The following is a 22,670-nucleotide window of genomic DNA, read 5'->3' as shown; positions in this document are numbered from 1 at the left end:
CAAGGTATCATCATTGATTGTGAATTGGACCATTCATAACAGGAGCAATTTTCAATTGGACGATCCAACAACCCATTGGCATTAGGAACATCTCCCCAAATTGCACGGAGGGGACGGGGCGTCGGGCGCGCTCTGTGATAATTGATAAAGCCCATCCAAACTCGAACTCGGGGGGCGCGGGGGGGATGGGGAATTTTCACAATACCCCACCTTGCAGTTACAGTTGGCATCAGTGGACTAGTGGAGGAGGAACGTGATTGTGATACAATGCAAAGCAGGTGTACTGTATTATAGGAATTTTGATAAAAAAAAAAAGGAAATCAAAAAACGTTTTAAAGGTGAGTCAAAGTGAGACTTTTCTTCGTAACAATGGGAAGAGCGTCACATTCACTTCTTCTATCACATATGTACGACGTGTTTCCCATTTTAGCTAACATTTGCCTTCATCCTCCTTTTTCTTGCTGTCACTCAGCCCTTTTTTGACTCTAGACCTCATTCTTAACCCGAACTAGTCGTCAAGGGCAGCAGCCTTGATGTAAGCCAACAAAGGCTTAGGGGGGCGGACTAATGACCACCGCCTGAGTTCTAAGGTGGCAGTCTAAAGGCCTAATCCGGGGGCGGACAAATTCAGTTTCCTACTACAACTACAACTAGAAATAACGTAACACTAGGTTGTTTTTTCTCTTCATCTATAAATTAATAGAGCCTCTACTTACGTACCATTACTCTCGCTTACGATCATCAATAGTTGTGCAGTTCTGTTTATTAAGTTCTTTTCTTCTTCATCTTCTTCTTCATCTTCTTCTTCTTCCCACAATGGCCATCAACAAGAAGTCGATGCTGTCTCTGTCTCTGATATTTATTATTAGTTGTTTCCTTCTTCCACTTGCTGTTTCTGCTCACCCAAAGACCATCTAAAATCCATCTGCTACACCAATACAGGTATGTCACATTGAACGCTTGATTTAAATTTGCTCAATTATACCACTGTTACAGTTCCAATTAAGAAGATTACTCTTTAGTTTCAGTTGTTGAATTGCCTATTTTCTTTGATCTTTGTTTAGAGTGTGCCCACAAGCTCGAAAAGGCCTTATTTCTAGTGGGAGAGATTGGAGGGAATGACTATAACTATGCATTCTTTCAAGGAAAAACAATAAGAGAGATTCAGAGTTATGTGCCTTATATCCTCCAGAAAATCAAGGATGCTGCTAGAGTAAGTCTCTTGTCTACCTCCTCAACATTATCATTTTATATTTCCAAGCAAAGGTTCTTTAATTTGTAATCTTGATTGATTAGTTTTTACTTGGTTGAAATATTATTGCTCAAGCTTTATCGTCTCATGTTGTGTGCAGAAAGTGATAGATCTTGGGGCACGAACAGTGATCGTTCCAGGCAATTTCCCAATAGGATGCATGCCAATTTATCTCACAGCTTTTAGAAGTGATGACCCAGCAGCTTATGATGAACTCAAGTGCCTGAAAGGCTTGAATAACTTGGTAATGTTTCACAATGATAACCTCCAAAGAGCACTGAAACAGCTGAGGAAGGAGTACCGTGATGTCACTATTGTATATGCTGACTACTACACTGTCCTTCAGTGGGTACTGAGCCATGCTCCTTCTCTTGGTAAGTTTGCTTTCATCTTCTGTGGCCAAATAATCATTTTGTAGCTTGATAGGAAAATTAAAAATCAATTATCAATCCCTTTTTCCTCATTCCGTATATCTTTATCTTGGAGTACAGGATTTGAAGAGAAATCTCTACAGAAAGCCTGCTGTGGAACTGGAGGTGACTACAACTTCGATCTGAGTAAGATGTGTGGAGCTCCTGGGGTTCCAGTTTGTCCTGACCCAGAAACACACGTGAGTTGGGATGGCATCCATTTGACAGAGAAAGCTTACAAGCATATGGCAGATTTCCTTATGCACAGCATAATGCCAGAAATCCAGTGTGTTATTTGAATCAGTTTTGGTGCAATAGTCACAAAGCTTGATTAGAAAGAGATTACTAATTCAATTGTTTGGAACCTCATTTTGGGTCTAGTGTTTTACCCTTCTTGTTTTCTTTCTTTTTTATCTCTCTCTTCTTAATCTTGTAAGGTAACCATTAAAATTTTATGAAATTAGTGTAAAGAGTGATGGGAAGCATTAAACAAGTTCTTAAGTCAGTCCTGAAACCATTCCTGTTTCTGAGTGCAATTCAATTGGTTTGTTAGTTTAACCACTGAACCTGTTTTAAACTGTTGGTCCCAGTCCTGCTGGTTTTTAAAAGCACTGGTGGTAATATATGCTAAACTCTTGGCTCACAGACTTGCGCATGGTAATTGTGAGTTGTGACATTAAATCAGAGACCACAACTTTGAATGTCAAGAAATCACCCTTTCAGTGGCAAATCCAAATTCAAACATTTTAAAAGAGTTATTAATCGTTTGCTTACTCCAACATCGAAAAATCTAGTGCTAATGGAGATTTGATTGGTTGTTTCCACCACCTTAAGGGAATTTTTCCAGTTTTGTAACATAAAGATAAGAGATCTTTACTACCTAGGAATATTGGAATATTTCAAGTTTTAGTAGCAAGCTTCAGCCCCGATAGAGCCCTTTATTTGGTTGATCTTTATGATAGTTTGCACAGATTGCTTGAACCACCTGGTTATTGTGAGTGGTAGCATTTTTGGAAGAGGTGCTTAAAAGCAATGTTTTAAGTGGGGTATCAATGACCACTCATTGCAGAAAACATAAACTTCCATTTCAGAATTAAATTTGTTGATACATTGATAGGAAACCATACAGTAACAATGGCTTACAGTAAAAAAAAAAAAAAAGAAAAAGAAAAAGAAAAAAAATGTGCCTACTTCTGACCGTAACAATGGCTACAAAATAAACTTGTGTAGTACACCGAAAACTGGCAAGCTTAAAAAAACAGAATTGATCAAGAAAGACATGCGGCACTTCGAGCTAAATAGTCATTATAAGAAGGTACAACGGAAGAGCTAATTTGATTTATTGCATTTATTTGGAGCGGCTTTGGGTCTACCCCAGCCTTGTGAGCTGCAATGACATCCACAGCTTCCCAATGGTTTGAAACTTTGACTTGCATATGATATTTACCATTCTTTCATATACCCAAATTCTCAGATGGCCAAATATAAGGAAGAAAATAGTTTATCACAATAGAAATGTAAGCAAAGGATGTTATATATACCTCTTTTAAACCAAGTTTATCAGGTGTATCATCAAGAACTGTTTGGTTCTCCTCAACAGCACATATCAGAGGCTGTAACATAATTGGTTTAGCTCTTTCATGTTATCAGACCTCAGATGCAATGCAGATTTTTACAGTAGGATAAATGCAAGGCTTGGATCAAATGAATGAAAACATTTTCCTTTTCTATGAAGAAATAAAATATTTAGATTTGTCTCCCATTACTCAGTTCAGTCATACGCTTCACAAACCACAGAGTGGAAAATGCAAGAGCACCATCCCCACCACAAGCATCAACAGGAAGAATACACTATCAGCATCAGATTAAGAGTAATAAAATTTTTCTTATAAAGGAAACAAGAGAAATCCATTTATGGAATACCATTCTCAATTTAAAAAAATTGACTAAAACCATCCTTGTTAGTCTGGTTTTTTCTTTAACATGTACTTGTGTATCTTTTAACTGTGTCCTTGTCCAAGATATCAAATTATTTTGGATGTCTAGAAATATATTTCTTTTGTATTTTCAGTTCGCCCAGGGTCCCAGTAGATGTCCATACACAGACATGTGGTTATGCCCTAACTAGAGTGTCTGACCCCTCCAAAACACACCATAATAAAAAGAAAGAGAATATGAAAAATCTCCAATTATTTATTATGGAAAAGACCTTAAATTAGTTTTACTGGCATCCCTAAAGATTATGCATGCCACAAGACCTGGTTGCCAAAAAGAGAAAATTACCATATCCAATTAAATCATGGGATTGCATCATTACACTCCAAAAAGAGCCCCTAGAAACTCAACTGTCCAGTTTTTTTGGCCATAATTTGAAGGCATTTCCATTGAAAGACCTAAGGGTATTTCTAACTAAGACAATAGTTGTAGCAAGATGCTATAGAAATAAAAATGTCCATAAATGGATAACGAACAATGAACGTTCTGAGCAATATTTGTGGTTTTTGAATTAATATTTTCCAGCTACAAATGAACATATGGAAGGATCTCCAAAATTGCTTTCCATTTCCCTGAAACTCATAGGAGAAGCTAGCCAAATAGGACCACCTGTTGGGCAAGATAAGAATAAATGTTCCAAAAGTTTCTGAGCTTTCCAAACTGAGTCTACAAACAGGGTCAATTGAGTAACATCTCTTAGCCATTCCACCATACCTATATTCACCCAAGGTAAGGTGTTTATTTGGTACATTTGGAAGGCCAAAAACTAAGCAATTTTCCAAGGTATTAACTTCTCTCCAATAAGCATGGTTAATTCAGCCAAGGTACATATTGAAGATTTGCAAAAAACTCTCAGTAATAACCCTAGTGAATCTGGGTCTAATCCAAATCCTACGCAAAGCTCTCATCATTGGATTGTGATGAAGGAGAATTTGGCCCGACCACGTAATCACTCAATGTGGCAAAGGCAACAGCGCGCCCAAAGCGCGAGCACCGAAGGGAGGAACCAGCAGTCCGAACTCCCTACAAGGGGCCCGAACTCCCTACAAGGAGCCCGAACTCCCTACAAGGAGCCCGAACTCCCTGTAAGGAGCCCGAACTCTCCCTTAGGCCCCGAGCCTCACACAAGGCAACAACCCGAACCGGCCCATCCCATGGCAGTTCGGGACACTCCCCTATCCGAACTCAAGACTTCACCTCGCTCACCACTCCAGCACTTCACCTCCAGGATGCCAAACTGAACAAACGTACCATACCTGACACCGAGGATGTCTATATCCAAGGGCGGCGCACCTGACTGACTTGGGATCTGATGCTTGACAGCTGCACTCCAACGGCCACCTGCCACCGTCGTCACCAGCCGCAGAGACGGCTCCGACAAAGAGAGCAGTGGTGGTTCTGTCCAGCAAAGGGGATGACATCCAAACTGGTAGAAGCTCAGAAATAATCATACCCGATCTGACAGAAGCTTAGAAGTGAGTGCGCGAGGTGGTTATAAAAGGCACCCTACCCCCCAAGAACAAGGCATGTGAACTTTGCACCATCTGGTTTTATCTTGCCTTTAAGAGAATTCTAACTTGAGCTTCGTAGCAATCACACCGGGTTCCCCCCGGAGCTTCCTCATCTTCTCCATTTCAGGTTCCCTATAGCTCCGTTCAGAGGCAAGGTCATTGACAGGTAGGACCGGCCGGATTGTGCACCATCAATTGGCGTCGTCTATGGGAAAGCTTCTAAAAGCCTACCTCTAAAACTCTAATAACCCCTTCCTTTCCCAAAAAACCCTAACACTCATGGCTTCTTCCAGCAATGTCGGACGTGGCACAGAGATGAACGCCACCGGGGAACAACTCCAAGTCCCCGTGGTGTGCATCGAACAGTTCACCATCCCCCTCCCGATGGATGGGATCCCCAGCTTGAATGCGCCACAAGCAGTGGCGCCCGTAAACCTTCCTGCCACGAACGTCCCTCTTCCACTCCCTATCGAAACAACTTTTGCTGAACCAACTGTTGTCCCCCTGGCGACCCGCCAGAACCAGTTTGATGACCTGATGCAATGCATGCGGGCAATGCAAGCCCAAATGCAGCAATTCTAGCAGCATCAACTCCAACAGCACCAAGTACTACACCACCTCTCTCAACACCACTATCAGCAACAGTTCCCCCAACTACCCCTGAACCAGTCACTGCTTCCACCTCGGCACCCTGCTCTGAAGCCGATTAAGGCCTCCCCTCAGGGTGGACACCCTCACCGAGGAGAAGCCTCCCAACTCCAGAACCCCCCTAACTTAAAAGCCTCATCCTGAGGCCGAAGGGAAAGGAAAACCACCCCCACCTCGCAGCTCGCAGGCGGGTCGGGAACCTCGCCCGCAAAGTCTGCACCTCGGCGCTCCAAGCCTGAGTTCCCGCTCACAAAGAACCGATTCAGCGCCCTGGCAGTAGACTACCAACATTTCGGGCCCATCGAGCTCAGCAACACAGAGGCCAGTAGCGCCAGTACCAGGCCCACTCAACAACGAAGGCGCCGGCGAAGTCGCCGAGCTGCCACCCATGTCCTGCCCGAGCTCAAAGGTAAGGAAGAGACGAGCTCGGACGAGGTAAAAGCTGCCCCAATTCCTCAGTTCCTTCCCCCCCTCGCATCAGAACTTCTAGCAGTCCCCATGCCCAGAGACTTCAAGCTCCCACCTTTGGACAAGTATGATGGGTCCTTTGACCCCAACGGCCATGTTGATGCTTTCCAGTCCCAAATGCACCTCACTAGGGCCAGTGAATCGTGCATGTGCGTGGCCTTCACCACCACCTTCAAGGGGGTGGCCCGCACCTGGTACAGGAACCTAGCCCCCGGGTCGATAAGAAGCTGGACCCAGTTCGTGCAGGTCTTCATCGCACACTTCGTTACCAGCAAGCGGTGCCCCAGAACTGAGGAAAGCATCGTCGGAGTAGTCCAGAGAGAAGGAGAATCCATCCGGGGCTACATCAAGCGGTTCAATGAAGCGTGCTTGCAAATACCGCGATTAGACCCCGCGGTACAGCTCACGACGACCAAGAGAGGAGTAACGCACAAGGAGTTCAAATGGCACATGGTAGCCAGCCAACCCGCGACCGTGGCCGAATTCCTCAAGCTCGCGGACAAGTTCATGAGAACGGAGGAAGAGATCAACCAAAGGACCGAAGGCGGGGTCGAGAAAAGGAAAAGAGAAGGTGAGCCCTCCAACCAAGGTGACAGAAGAAACCCGGCTCGAGAGGCGAAGCCAAGCCCACCGCCCCGAGCTCCCTTAGCAGTTCAGACGGATTACACACCGTTAAACAAGAGGCGGACCGAGATCTTGATGACGATCAAAGACACCCCATGGCCTTGTGCGGTCAGACTCAACCACGATTTCCTGGTGGTCGCGACCCCCTCCCCATACATTGCCATAATAGGGCGGTCAATTACACATATTCTGCGGGCAGTGGTCTCCACCTACTATCTGGCAATGAAGTTCCCTACAGACTTCGGTGTGGGGGTAGCGCGGGGCGACCAGCTTGAATCCCGCAAGTGTTATGTTGCCACCCTGAAGGGAAAAACCAAGGCGGCCGACGACTTCGAGCTGGAGTGGCCTACGGAGCAGGGCGAAGAACGAGCCTCGCCTACAGAGGAAACGGTCGCGATACCAACTTCGGCTACGGATCGGTGCTTCCGTCAAGGAGCCTCTACAAACCGAATTGGTGAGTTTCTTACTTCAAAACTTAGATGTTTTTGCATGGTCCGCGGCCGATATGCCCGGTATTGACTCAGGCCTTATAACTCACAAACTTAACACTGACCCTGTAGTCAGACCCGTTAGACATAAGAAACGCAACTTAGCCCCAGAGCGCTGGAGAGCGGTCGACGAGGAGGTTGAAAAGCTCCTCGCAGTAGACTTCATAAGGGAAGTTCATTACCCGAGCTGGGTAGCCAACCCAATACTGGTGAAAAAGGCAAACGGCAAATGGCGCATGTGCGTCGACTACACCGACCTGAACCGAGCTTGCCCAAAAGACTGCTTCCCCCTCCCTAGAATTGACCGCCTAGTGGACGCGACCTCGGGACATGAGTTGCTAAGCTTCTTGGACGCCTACTCAGGCTACAACCAAATCAGGATGGACCGGTCCGATGAGGAAAAAACCAGCTTCATAACTGAGTTCGGCCTGTACTATTACAAGGTCATGCCCTTCGGACTGAAGAATGCTGGGGCGACCTTCCAAAGACTTGTAAATAAGCTGTTTCTGCCCTTAATTGGCACAAAAATAGAATGTTATGTAGACGACATGGTCGACAAGACGCAGTTCTCACAAGATTGAATACACGACTTAGATTCTGTCTTCCAAATTCTGCGTCAATTTAGCATGAAACTAAACCCCAACAAATGTGTCTTCGGTGTCACCTCGGGTAAGTTCCTAGGGTACATTGTCAACTGGCACGGTATTGAGGCCAACCCGGACAAGATAAAGGCCATCCTAGATATGAGACCACCCCGAAAAGTAGAAGAAGTTCAGAGGCTAAACGGTCGCATAGCCGCCCTAAGTTGCTTTATGTCCAAATCGGCAGACCGCTATCTACCTTTCTTTAAGGCAATCAAAGGCAAAGGGTTCGAATGGACCCGAGACTGCCAGCTTGCGTTCGACGAGCTAAAGAGCTACCTCGCTACTGTGCCAACCCTGGCCAGGCCCGAGGAGGGCGAGGTCTTGGAACTATACCTCTCGGCAAGTGACGAGGCGGTCAGTTCGGTACTAATAAAAGAAGCAGATCGGGTCCAACGGCTTGTCTATTATGTTAGTAAAATTCTGCAGGGATCAGAGGCGAGATACCCGTAGATAGAAAAGCTAGCGTATGCGCTGGTAATTGCAGCTCGGAAACTCCGCCCGTATTTCCAGGCTCACACTGTCGTGGTCTTGACTGACAAACCTCTGAGGCAAGTCTTACTTAAGCCCGAGGTTTCCGGTCGGCTAACGAAGTGGGCCATTGAGCTCAGCGAGTACGACCTCCCGTATCGCCGAGTGCACGTTCAGCCTCGAAGTCCCTGGGCAGGTTGAGCTCGAGATCCCCAGTTCGGGTGAGCCCGGAGCTCCCAAGCCAATAGTGTCCGAACCCCGTGAAGTAGCAGCCAGTGTGGCATCTCTCCTGGTTAGGCCAAACGCGAACTGGGATGAGGAGCCCTGGATCCTTCACGTAGATGGCTCCTCGAACCAGTAGGGCAGCGGGGCTAGAATAGTCCTACGCGGCCCGGGTGGCACAAAATTGGAATACGCACTACGCTTTGAGTTTGTGGCATCCAACAATGAGGCGGAGTACGAGGCACTGATAGCTGGGCTGAACCTAGCGCAAAAGGTAAGAGCAAAGCACATAGTTATCTGTAGTGATTCCCAGCTTGTGGTCAACCAGGTTACGGGCGAATACCAAGCACACGAGCTCACTATGATTGCATACTTGGCAAAAGTAAAGGAGGCTCTGCTCAACTTCCAGTCACACTCCATCAGACAAATCCCGAGGTCAGAGAACACTGAGGCCGACGCCCTGTCCCGGTTATCCAGCACGAGTCACAACACCATGAGAACTGTGTACATAGAGGACTTACCTCGGCCTAGCATTCTTGGTGGGGCAGAGGAGGTCGCTCCCGTCCTTGAAGCAGAGCCGAGCTGGATCGACCCACTCGCGAGCTTCTTGCTAGATGGATCCCTCCCTGCGGACCGCAATGCAACCAAGAGGGTGCAGCGCCAGGTAGCCAAATATGTCATAATAGACGAACGGTTGTACCGACGGTCTTACATGCTCCCCTACCTACGTTGCTTGCGACCTACCGAAGCTGAGCTCGTACTACGCGACACCCATGAAGGTCTGTGCGGCGGACACTTGAGGGGCAGAGCCCTCGCCCAAAAGGCACTTCGACAAGGATACTACTGGCCAATGATGAAGGCAGAGGCGGTCGAGCTCGTCAGAAAATGTGACAAGTGTCAAAAGCATGCCAATATCCACTATCAGCCTGCTGCCGACCTCAAGTACCTCACCAGTCCATGGCCCTTTGCGCAGTGGGGCATCGACCTCCTGGGGCCTTTCCCGCCAGCAACAGGTGGGAGAAAGTTCCTAGTGGTGTTAGTAGATTACTTCACAAAATGGATAGAAGTTGAACCTCTGGCAACGATCACAGCCCGAAACATACAGAGCTTCTTTTGGAGGAACATAGTATGTCGCTTCGGGCTACCTCAGGTACTGATCTCCGACAACGGCAAACAATTCGAGGATATCAAGTTCCAAGAATGGTGCCAAGATATGGGAATTCGTCAGAACTTCACATCGGTCGCACACCCGCAGGCAAACGGTCAGACAGAAGTAATGAACAGAGCCATCCTCTGCGGACTGAAAGCACGACTAGACCGAGCTAAAGGGTTGTGGGCGGACGAGCTACCAAGTGCTCTATGGGCTCACCGAACTACGAAAAAAACCGCCACGGGAGAGACCCCCTTTAACCTCACCTACGACACCAAGCGGTAATCCTGGCGGAAATCGAAATACCTACATTGCGACTAGAAGCATATGACGATTAGACAAATGGAGATGAGTTACGCACCAACCTCGACCTACTGGATGAGGTAAGAGACCTCGCGCACATCCAGACAACGGCCTACCAGCAAAAATAGATCGATACTACAACGCCAGAGTAAAGAAGCGGAGCTCCCACGTCAACGACCTGGTTCTCCGTAAGATCATGGTACCCAAACCCGGCGTGGGCAAACTTGGACCAAATTGGGAAGGGCCCTACAGAGTAAAGAAAGCACTCGGGGGGGCATACGAGCTCGAAACCTTAGAGGGTAAGCAAGTACCCCGAGTGTGGAACATCGTCAACTTAAGGCGATACTACCTATAGACCACCAAGCGAAGTGGACAAAATCGCTACCAAAGCCTAAGGGCTAGGATGCCGAGCTAACGAAGGAACCTCGGCATAGGCAAGCAAAGAAAATTCAGCCAAAGGCAAAGCGGAGACAACGAGCTAATAGGGACATCGGCATCTCAGAGACTAAGTATTAACACCAAAACAGACCGTGCGAGTGCGATAACCCGGGCAGGAAACAGATCGGACGTATGGTCAGTTCGGCAAATACATTCAATTCGGGAGAAAGAACACCAAAGTCATTCCATTTCAAAATAAGGGAGTACATTTCAAACAAAAAATTTTACAAGCCCGGAGCTACTTCTTCATTATCGGAAGGTACTTCAACGATACCCGAAGGCCCTGCCTCACCCTTAGAATCTGGCTCACCATCAGCAGCATTGGTCATCTCCCGAGTTATGCGCGAAGTGGATATGGCACAGATATCGAGCTTGGGGTACGTATTCCAGATCATCCACCGGCTTAGTTTAAAACCCCTTCTGTACGAGTCCACCATCAGATCATCAAAGCGCGGCGAGGCGATGTACTCATCGACAACCTTCTTCTTGGCATCTTCGATGCCTTGAGAAAAGATCTACGTCCTCTCCCTAATGTCCTCCTGAAGGTACTCAACCTGATGCTGCAGATCCAGCCTCAGGTCCGCCATGTGCTTCACCACTACTCCCATGGCCTCGGCATCTCTCTGAGACCTCGCCTGCCTGATCTGTGCAACGCGAGCAGCCTCCTCGGCAGCGCGAGCAGCCGCCTCAGCAGCTCGGGAAGTCGTCTCGGCAGCACAAAGAGCCTCTTCGGCAACTCGCACCTGCCTCGAGCTCCTTTCCACCTAGGCCGCCAAGGCATGAATAGAAGAATTCACCTACCAAAAGGAAAGAACAAGTGATCAAAAGAACGACAGCAAGAGGGATAAAAGAAAAAGAGCTCGATAAAAAATCGGACTTACCACCATGGCATGAGTGACAGCACGACAGGCCACCTGGTGCAAAGGGAGATCAGTCCACGCCGCGACCTCCTCGGGGAAAATGGCCTCCCTACTCTTCTGAAGAGCGTGGGTCGGCGACAGCACACTCCTGAATTCCCCTTGGGCCCCCGAGCCTGAGGGCCCAGCTCGCGTATGAGCAGACCCAAAGTAAGCAGGAGCACCAGAGTAGGTGGAAGCCCCCGTGTAAGTAGTCTCAGCATAAGGGGCCCCTGCCGCTTCTTGCATTGGAGGAGCCATCTCAGGCTCCCTGGGCGGATCCTCTGATGAGTAGTCTGGTACCTCGGGCTCCGCATCCTGGGGCAGCTCGGCACGAGTTCGTTTGGCGACTTGCTTCCTCCTCTTCATGCCTTGAAACAAGTGCCCACCATGAGTCCTTTCTGAGTCCATCACACCTGCAAAAAAGATCGGCATCAGAAAAAACAAAAGAAACAGAGCAAAACAGAACCTCTAAGTAAGGAACCTACCCGAACTCAGGCCGGCTGCAATGAGCTTGGCCTCCGTCAGATACTGATGGCACTTTAGCCCAAGCCGCGCCCATTGCCGGAGGCCTTTCACCGTCTCTTTGTCAAGCGTAACACCGGAGTCAGGGGTGGCCATCCCCCACCCGGTCTGAAACGGCCACCCTAGTACACTTCGCACCCCGAAGTAGTCCCTCTTCCACGCCAGGACCTTGTTGGGAAGTTCATGTAAAAGCTTAAAACCCGGGCGAGGAGGCAGGTAATATGCCCACCTACGCCCGGGAAGGGGACCCGCTTGCTTCTTAAGCATTAAGATGGAAGAGAAAATCTCCAAGTCTAAAGGAAAACCCTGTTCGCAAAATAGGGAGATTGTCCCCACCAAGTTACGAATGGAGTTCGGGTGAAGCTGGTCGACAGTAACGCCAAAGTGGTTCATGACCTCGACAAGGAGAGGGTGGAAAGGCAGGCGCAACCCCGCGGCGAGCTGCTCCCGGAATATCATGATCTCATTAGGACCGTGCTCCCAAGGGAAACTGTCCGAAGGTATGAAGTAGGCGTACTCCCCAGGCAGGTTAAACTGAGTAATAAGGGATTGAAACCCCTCGGGCGTCATAGTCGAGGGCCCAAACTTGTCTAACATCTGACCTTGACGAGAGGTGGATGCCAAACTTCCCAAGGCGACTCGGCCTACGGGCTCGAACTCTTCCTCAAGTTTTACCTTAGGTTCGCTAGGACCATCAGGGGATGCAACTTGGTTCGTAGAACCTGCATCGGACCCCCTTGAAGAACTATCAGAGCTATCCGAGCTAGACATCGGGAGGAGTAGATGGATTCCAGGAAAGTACTCACCCGGAAAGAGGCTTGAATGAACTGCGGAAACTTGAACACAAGCTAAAGTGCGAACTAAAAACTTGGACGCGAGCTGAAACTTGGACGTGAGCTCAAGAAGTAAAGCGCAGAAGTGACAACGACTGGGGTCCCCCACTATTTATACTCACAGTAACCGAGAATCAACGGCTCAGATCAAAGCCAATCCGACGGCCCACAGTCGCGCTGACCACACGTCCACAAAGACCAAGACGTGATTGACGCACGTCTTTCCGAAACTGATAGAACGCCAGCGCACGTCTTTCTGAAACTGACAGAAAGACAACGCTTGTCTCCTCGCATTAAAAGCGGCAGCGGTGCGTTTTTTCAAATTTGAAAAGACCCGCTGTCACGTCTCGCAGCGGCGCGCTTTTTTGAAATTTGAGATAAGCGTGCGCCGCCACGTCTGTCAGCATTTTTAGACAGATTGCTGCATTTTCCGTCTCTTTGGTGCTCGAGAAACTCAGAAAAATCCGGACGAACACCTCGCGCTATCAGTCAAAACCAGTTCGAAATACGGGACAAATCCACCTGCCACCTCGTGAACTCCTCGCGCCAAGGCAAGCCCCTTGAACGAGAAGTGGGGGGGCAATTGATGAAGGAAGATTTGGCCCGACCTCATAATCACTCAATGTGGCAAAGGCAACAGCTCGGCACAACAGCGCGCCCAAAGCGCAAGCACCGAAGGGAGGAACCAGCAGTCCGAACTCCCTACTAGGGGCCTGAACTCCCTACAAGGAGCCCGAACTCCTTGCAAGGAGCCCGAACTCTCCCTTAGGTTCCGAACCTCACACAAGGCAACAACCCAAACCGGTTCGTCCCATGGCAGTTCGGGACACTCCCCTATCCGAACTCAAGACTTCACATCGCTCACCACTCCAGCACTTCGCCTCCAGGACGCCAAACTGAACAAACGTACCATACCTGACACCAAGGATGTTCGTATCCAAGGGCGGCGCACCTGACTGACTTGGGATCTGACGCTTGACAGCCGCACTCCAACGGCCACCTGCCACCATCGTCACCAGCCGCAGAGACGGCTCCGACAAAGAGAGCAGTGGCGGTTCTGTCCAGCAGAGGGGATGACATCCGAACTAGCAGGAGCTCAGAAATAATCATACCCGATCTAACAGAAGCTTAGAAGTGAGTGCACGAGGTGGTTATAAAAGGCTCCCTACCCCCCAAGAACAAGGTATGTGAACTTTGCGCCATCTGGTTTTATCTTGCCATTGAGAGAATTCTAACTTGAGCTTCGGAGCAATCACACTGAGTTCCCCCCGGAGCTTCCTCATCTTCTCCATTTCAGGTTCCCTGTAGCTCCGTTCAGAGGCAAGGTCATTGATAGGTAGGACCGGCCGGATTGTGCACCATCAGGTTGAAACCACAGTCAACACCTTGAAAATCAATTCTGAAGGAGCTTGGTCACCACATAAAGCTGTAGTGGGAATCATCATCAGAGATCATATGGGTTGCTTAATTCTGAGCCATCTGTTTGCTCCACGTCTGAAGAAGCTGAAGGAATAGCAGTACTGGAAGGTCTGAGGCTTTCCCAGTGCATGTTGATGGAGGCTATCCAACTAGAGAGCAATGCTAAGGCAGTCATCGAGGCAATTTGTTCTGGTGCTCATCCTCCTTGGAGAATCCACACCACTATAGTTGATTGCCACACTCTTCGCTCTTCCTTCTCACAGTGCAATTTGCTTGTTACATCTCGATTGTGTAATGGAGTAGCCCACAAATTAGCTCAGTTTGCTATCTCCCATAACAGATCCATGACCTGGCCAATCATGCCAGGTTTTATTCGACCTATAGTCAGTCATGAGGTGTAGCTATTTCTGTTGAATGAAATTATGCCTTTTGGGTTCAAAAAAGAAAACATATGGAAGGATCAATAATTGTCTCTACTATCCAGACAAAAGATTTAATTGACCTCCTCAGCATCTGACCTTGGGCATAAAGATAAGCTTATAGGAAGTGGCAATAATGCAGGAGCATGTGCATAAAGGATCTGGAACTCCTTCACAACTAGATGGCTTATAACTGCCTCCACTCCTGTGAGCAAATCAATTCCCTGCAAGATGTAAAAAACAAGAACTCATTATGCAATTCTATCATTGTGGGCTTCATCTATCACAAACATACAAAACATAAGCATGTGTTTTTTTCTATATATGCAGGGGTGGTGCGTTTTGTCTCTTGTCCTTCATGATTCAAGGGGCTCTTGACACTAGAATCCACCAAAATTATAAGACATTCAAAGTGGTAAAATGTACAACCAGTCAATAAGATGCTTGGTGTTGTTCCACCATTGACATTAGATGCTAGGTTTTTAGTGAAGAATCTAGTCTAATTAACTAACTAGAAGAAATACAAACTATGGGTTTAGAATAAGGTAATCTTGATACAAAATTAAGAGTACATAAATAAAAGGAACAAAAAATACAGAGAAATAATAAGATCGAATAAGATAATTGAGTCATGCCACAATAACCTCTACGGTCTACAAGAGCTAGAGTTTCACTAGCCAGCATGGAAAACACCATGCTTCAATGGTATTTTCCATTGAAGCATGCATTGTCCAAAAGAATAATTGTCATATACGTGTTTACTGAACTTAAAACTAAACCACTATAACCTCTATAGTCTACAAGATCTAGAGTGTCAATAGCCTTAAACAAGAACAAATCTCACCATTGAAGCATGAAAAATATTTACAAAGAGCAATTTAATTCTTCCTTAATTCACTGTCCAATTATTGAACTTAAAACAAAGCCATAAAGATATTGTTTCTACTGTAGCTACAGTAGTCCGAACCAGTAAGGAGAAGAAGAAAGAGAAGGAGAAGAAGAAGAAGATGAAAGAACTGTCGAACCTGATAGCTAAACCCTATCAGTCGACCTCTTAATAGTGATTAGCCTACTAATTAAATGTACAAGGACTAAACTGCCCCTACTTAAGTATGGGACAGAGAACCTCTAATAAGACCGTCACATAAGCTCATAACTTAACCAAGGTGAGTTGACTAATCTACCCTTATTCGGCTAACTCTAACACTCCCCCTCAAGCTGGAGAATATATGTCATATAATCCCAGCTTGTTACATATATAGTTCACTCTCCCTGAGCTTAAGGCTTTTGTAAACAAATCTGCCCACTAATCACCTGAGCTTACATGTTCTGTGCTTATCTCTCCAGTAAGAACCTTCTCCCTCACAAAGTGGCAATCAATCTCTATGTGCTTTGTTCTCTCATGAAAAACAGGGTTGGATGAGATATGGAGCGCAGCTTGATTGTCACAGTACAACTTCATAGGTTTATCCATGTGGAACCCGATTTCTTGTAGGAGATTCCTCAACCACACTAATTCACATGTAGTGTGTGTCATGGCTCTGTACTCGGCTTCAGCACTGCTTCTAGCCACAACCGTCTGCTTTTTACTCTTCCACGTCACAAGATTTCCTCCAAGAAATGTGCAGTAACCTGTAGTAGATCTTCTATCAGACACAGAGCCCGCCCAATCTGCATCCATGTACCCAACTACTTCAAGTTTTCCTCCTGGTTTATACAATAGCCCACGGCCCGGAGCTCCTTTCAAATATCTTACAATTCTAAGAACTGCATCCCAGTGAGATATACGAGAGTTCTGCATAAATTGGCTCACCACACTAACTGCAAAGGAGATGTCTAGTCTCGTGATAGTCAAATAGTTCAGCTTCCCCACTAGTCGTCTATACCTTCTAGGATCATCAAATATTTCCCATGTATCACTGCTCAACTTAACATTTGGTTCCATAGGAGTCTCAGCTGGTTTTGCACCTAACAGTCCTGTTTCATCCAATAGATCGAGAAAATATTTTCTTTGGCACAGGTTTACACCTTGTCTTGATCTAGCAACTTCTATACCCAAGAAATACTTCAATGTCCCAAGGTCTTTTGTTTGAAAATGATTTTGTAGAAAGACCTTGAGTTTGTCGATCCCCAATTTGTCATTGCAAGTTATGACAATATCATCCACATAGACCACTAATAAAATCTTTCTAGCTTCTGAGTCATAACTGAACACTAAGTGATCAACCTGGCATTGTTTCATTCCAAAATTCTTCACCACTTCACTAAACTTTCCGAACCAAGCATGAGGCGATTGTTTCAACCCATAAATTGCCTTTTTCAGTCTGCACACCTTACCAGCCTCCCCCTAAGCAACAAACCCAGGTGGTTGCTCCATATATACCTCCTCTATAAGGCGACCATGAAGGAAGGCATTTTTTATGTCAAGTTGAAATAAGGGCCAATCATACATAATTGCCAGGGAAATTAACACACGGACAGAGCTAATCTTAGCCATTGGAGAGAAGGCCTCCATATAGTCCACTCCATACAACTGTGAATACCCTTTAGCAACAAGTCTGGCTTTCAGACGCTCCACACTACCATCTGGCAAGTATTTAACAGTATACACCCATTTACAACCCACAACATGCTTACTAGGAGGAAAAGTAGTGAACTCCCACGTGTGAGTATGCTGAAGAGCAGAGAGTTCCTCCTCCATTGACTGCCTCCACCCAGGTGAACTAAGAGCCTCTTGGACATTGTTAGGTATGGAAATAGATGACAATAGTGAAACAAATTGGCGATGTGAGGTGGAAAGGCGAGATACTGAAACAAAATTGGAAATGGGATGGAGAGTAGAACTACGTTTACCTTTCCGTAAGGCAATGGGTAGGTCAAGTCCTGAAGGTTCAGCAACAGGAGCAACGACAGGATCCACGGACAAGGTAGAAGCTGGAGGAGGGGCCGGTGTCGTTCGACATGTATACACTTGCCGAATTGGTGGTCGTTCAGTAGGGATCTGCACTGGATGAGGTGACGAGTCAACTCCAACAGGAACACCCGGAACGGGATCACTGACCGGAAGAGGAAGAGGAAGTAAAGGTGGAGACGAAGATGCTTCAGTTCCTGAGAAGAAGGGAACAGACTCAAAAAATGTGACATCAAGACAGACATAGCACTTCCGAGTAATGGGATTGTAACACTTGTACCCTTTTTGAGTTCGAGAGTAGCCAAGAAAGACACACTTAACAGAGCGTGCATCCAACTTGTCTATTCCAGGACTCAGATTGTGAACAAAGCACACACAGCCAAAGATACGAGGTGTTAATAGAAAGGGAGACAAGGTGGGGAACAAGGTAGAGAAGGGAGACCGACCATGAAGAATAAAGGAGGGCATCTGATTAATGAGGAAACAGGCAGTAAGTACAGCATCACTCCAAAACCGTTTAGGAACATTCATATGATGAAGAATAGACCGAGTTGTTTCAAGGAGATGACGGTTCTTCCGTTCAGCCACCCCATTTTGTTGAGGAGTGGATGCACAAGAAGTTTGATGAATGATGCCATGTTGTTCTAAATACTGTTGAAAGGAAGTTAGAAAATATTCATGACCATTATCTGAACGAAGAACTTTGATTGGAACACCAAATTGTGTACGTATTTCAGCATGGAATTTTTGAAAAATGGAAAATAATTAACTCCTTTCTTTCATTAAATAAATCCATGTCATTCTTGAACAATCATCAATAAAAGTGATAAAATACTTGTAACCATTATAAGACTCTATTTTGATCGGGCCCCAAACATCTGAATGAACCAAAGTAAAAGGACTCAACATACGATTTTTAACTCTAGGACTGAAGGAAACACGACGATGTTTCCCAAAATGACATGACTCACACTGTAACACTGACAAATGACTCAAAGACGGAACTAGTATCTTGAGTGCCTTGAGAGAAGGATGCCCCAGTCGACAATGCCACTGTAGAGGAGTGAGTGAAGTCTGAAGTGCAACTGACGATCCACCACTGTCAAGGTAATACAATCCACCAGCTTCATGCCCCCTACCAATCTTCTTCCCCGTCCTGAGATCCTGAAAAACACAAGAGGAAGGGAAAAAAGTAACAAAGCAGTTAAGAGTCTTGGTTAATTTACTAACAGACATAAGATTGAATGAAAACTTAGGGACATATAGAACAGATGATAAAGAAAGAGAAGACATGTCAACATTGCGAACACCACAGATGGGAGAGGAGGAACCATTGGCAAGGTAACAGTTTGAGATGTGGAAGTTTTAGAGAGAGAAGAGAACACACCTGGAGTCCCGGTCATGTGATCAGAGGCTCCAGAGTCAATAATCCAAGGAGAGGTTTTAGATGATAGGCAAGCTATACCTGAGTGGGCAAGAGTAGCAGTAGTGTGCTGTGAAGTGGACTGAAGGAACCGCTCATACTCATCACGCGGTACACTCACCATCTCCCTTCCGGAAACAGATGTAGATGTGGAAGGAGTTAGGTCTGCCTGTTGATTATCACTGACATCAACCCCACCAGCAACAGCATGATTGGCCCATTTAGAGGGAGGGCAGCCATGAAGATCATAACAGAAATTTACGGAATGTCCTTCCCTGCCACAGTGGGTACACTTCCTTGTAGAGCTGCCTTTTTCTTTGCCACAGCCTCCCCTTGAGTCACGACCACCACCACGGCCAAATATGGAACCACCACGACCTCCTCGAGAGGCATGTCCTCCCCCTTTCATACCACGTCTACCTCCTCTAGCTGTCACAAAAGCTGATCTATCAGACTGTGTGGGATTCTCTGTCTGTCCCAAAGAAATCCTGCGAAGCCGAGCAAACACTTCCTCAAGTGTAGGAAGGGTAGAGCCCCCCAATATTTGGGCCCTAACTGGTTCATACTCTGATTTCAACCCCACTAAGAACCTTGTGACATCTAGTTGTTTCCTCTGTTGTTGCTGAACCTTAACATCTGGAGTGAGAGGATGATAGACATTGAATTCATTTCTGAGGTTCTTCATACTGGCATAGTACTCTTCTAGGGTTTTATTTCCTTGTTGCAGACCAAAGTACTCCTCATAGAGCTGATATACCCTTGTAGTATTATCTTGCCCAGAATACAGCTTCTTGGCATGTTCCCATATGTCCTTAGCTGTATCTAAGAACATGAAGTTGGCACTTATTTTGGGTTTCATACTGTTCCATAGCCATGTCATGATTTGAGCATCCTCCTGTTCCCAATCATCAAACCCTAGAGAGTCAGTCGGTGGTTTATCTTCTTTCACATGCTTCACTTTTCTCTTTGCCTTGAGAAAAACTTCCACCAACTTGGCCCATGGAACATAGTTCTCACCATTCAGTTTAATTGAGGTCATCTGTACACCTAGATAGTCAGAGGAAACCACCACACTAGGTTTCTGATCACTACAGCCATCTCCCATTGCTGCCATGATACTCTTTCAATGCTGCCTCTAATCTGAATTCCCAATCACCAACTAAGTGTTGCTGTCAAGAGTTTGATGTTCCAGAACCTACAGCAGTCCCTAAACACAATGATAGATACACACGCCTTTGTTCTTATCCACACCACTACTGACTTCACAAAAAAAAACACAGACTACACCGACATTAATTCAGCACTTACTAACCACATGCAAGCTCTCTTACAACTACTCAACAGAGTTTGTGCATCACAAGCACCACCACACAGCCATAGCTGTCAGACACAATACAGACCTGCTTTAACGCTTTTAAGAGGGCACCACAAGACCAACAAAAACTCAACTAGTACCATTGCATTACACCTTGCACCATTCGGCCACCTACAGTAGCAGCCCTTACACCATTTGGTCACTGTAAACACAGCCTGTTCTTGGAATTTTTCCAAGAACCAGGGCAACAACCAACCTAGTTCTCTAGGTTCTGATCAGTCCTCTCAAGTTCTTGAAGATTTTCAACCCAGAAATACCAACAGCACATAGAGGAGAGATAACCAACCTTCGTTTGAGAGCTTCAGCCAACCATTCACTGCTGAAATTGTTTTCTTAGGAAAGGAGGTTCTGTGCACCAGAAAAAAGAAGAGCTGTGCTGTTTCAGGCTTGGGACGAACCACTTTTCTCCATTGACAGCCCAGAGAAGAAAAGGAGAGAACTGAAGCACGAACTGAAGTTGTCACGAACTGAAATAGGTCACGAACTGAAGTTGTCACGCTCTGATACCATGTTTCTACTGTAGCTACAGTAGTCCGAACCAGTAAGGAGAAGAAGAAAGAGAAGGAAAAGAAGAAGAAGAAGAAGAAGAGAAGAAGAAGAGGATGAAAGAACTGTCGAACCTGATAGCTAAACCCTATCAGTCGACCTCTTAATAGTGATTAGGCTTCTAATTAAATGTACAAGGACTAAACTGCCCCTACTTAAGTATGGGACAGAGAACCTCTAATAAGACTGCCACATAAGCTCATAACTTAAGCAAGGTGAGTTGACTAATCTACCTTTATTCGGCTAACTCTAACAGATATAAACATCTATCTTTCCTTAAAGCCGAAGTGTTAATAACTTATAGAAAAAATAAGAAACCGGCTATAAACCTAAGTAAACCTTATAACCTCAGAGATCCTGATTCTCTAAAACAAGCAGGGATTTTTCATGGTAAAACTCGGGCTGGAAAATGTGAGAATGCAGATCCAATTATGGCATTGGAACCTTTGTGTAAAAAAAAATGAAGAAAAAAGAAAAGAAAAAATGGCCAGTACCCTGCCTAACCCTCCCAATATCTCAAATAGCCAAGACCATCATTGTATATAGCCCTTGTCCTCTAACACAAACCCAACTAGTTAAATGAGCAGATATAAGGAACTAGGCAATGTTTAAACATACCAAATCTTTCAGATTTATTAGTAGGGCCTATTGTAATAAATCCATACCATTCTATGAACTTGCTAAGTGTTCACCTACTTCAACCCACTTATTGGTACACATCAAAACTAGAATAGAATCCACTAATTGGCTTTCTGTGAATGAAATGAGCTGATAATTCAAAATTGGATCTGCTTCTCTGATTTGAAAGCAGTATTTGTAGACTTACACATGTCTTTCTGACATAGCATTAAAGACAAATAAGTTAACATTAGCAACAGTCAACCTTCCAATCATTGCTGAAGATAAATATGTTAACTTCAATATCATTCTAATTTCTTTTTTTCTTGTCACCAATATCATTCTAATTTCTTTGCTTATCATTGTTGTGCTTTTACCTCCAGCAGCCATCTGATTTTCTTATCACGCTTCCCCATAAGTTTAACCTTCTTCCAACAATGATATCTGCATCTTTCCAGGGTATGCATGCATCTAAATATTTTCTTGATTAAGCTAGAATAGATTCCATAGTATGGTCACATAGAGTAAAATTTTGGTTATTGAGCAAGCATAGCTTCCATGGTAAGGTCACATTGAGAATTTCCATATATAAAAAGATAGAAGGTAAAAGATATTTTCAGAAGATAAATTTTGATGCTCCAGTCTCCACATGTCCAAATCAACAAAAACTAGATGTTTCAAAAATAGAATCTTCAACATTATGCATGTCTTCAACTCTACAGCCACTACTTTAATATATTCTTTAGACATTTCAGAACCAATGGCTGTAGAAAGGGAACCTCTGAAAATAAATGTATCATAGAATATACCTTCCCCTTTCGGTAGTCTTCCACCTCTTCAATGTCATCATCTGGAAAGCGTCCCACAACTGCAATGGCATTGACTTCTGCATGGTTAACTAAAGTGTCTACAGCTCTCAATAGTGAATCAGGATGCTTAATCCTTCCTGTTGATTGTCCACACTTCGGATCAACCCACTTCTCAAACTGTGAAAGATGTTAAGCTTATGTCACAAATAAGTATATCTAGCCCAACTTTCCATTGCCCAAGCCTCCAAGGTGCATAATACTCTTTTCAGTATTTT

The 22,670-nt window shown here is 45.5% G+C and overlaps 1 protein-coding gene across 1 annotated transcript; it reads left to right on the top strand.

Moving 5' to 3' along the window:
• Positions 1-558: 558 nt before the first annotated feature.
• Positions 559-2,176, top strand: LOC104590987 (GDSL esterase/lipase At5g03980-like). Its single transcript, XM_088886396.1, has 4 exons — positions 559-942; positions 1,065-1,213; positions 1,353-1,626; positions 1,744-2,176. The coding sequence occupies exons 3-4, from the start codon at positions 1,413-1,415 to the stop codon at positions 1,959-1,961; spliced, it is 432 nt and encodes a 143-aa protein (XP_088742522.1). The 5' UTR covers positions 559-942; positions 1,065-1,213; positions 1,353-1,412; the 3' UTR covers positions 1,962-2,176.
• Positions 2,177-22,670: the final 20,494 nt, after the last annotated feature.

This window comes from Nelumbo nucifera, chromosome 4 (genome assembly GCF_055504915.1).
Source record: "Nelumbo nucifera cultivar China Antique chromosome 4, China Antique-T2T, whole genome shotgun sequence".
Taxonomy (NCBI): Eukaryota; Viridiplantae; Streptophyta; class Magnoliopsida; order Proteales; family Nelumbonaceae; genus Nelumbo; species Nelumbo nucifera.
The sequence above is the reverse complement of the archived record's forward strand: the minus strand, read 5'-3'. Positions and strand labels throughout refer to the sequence as shown.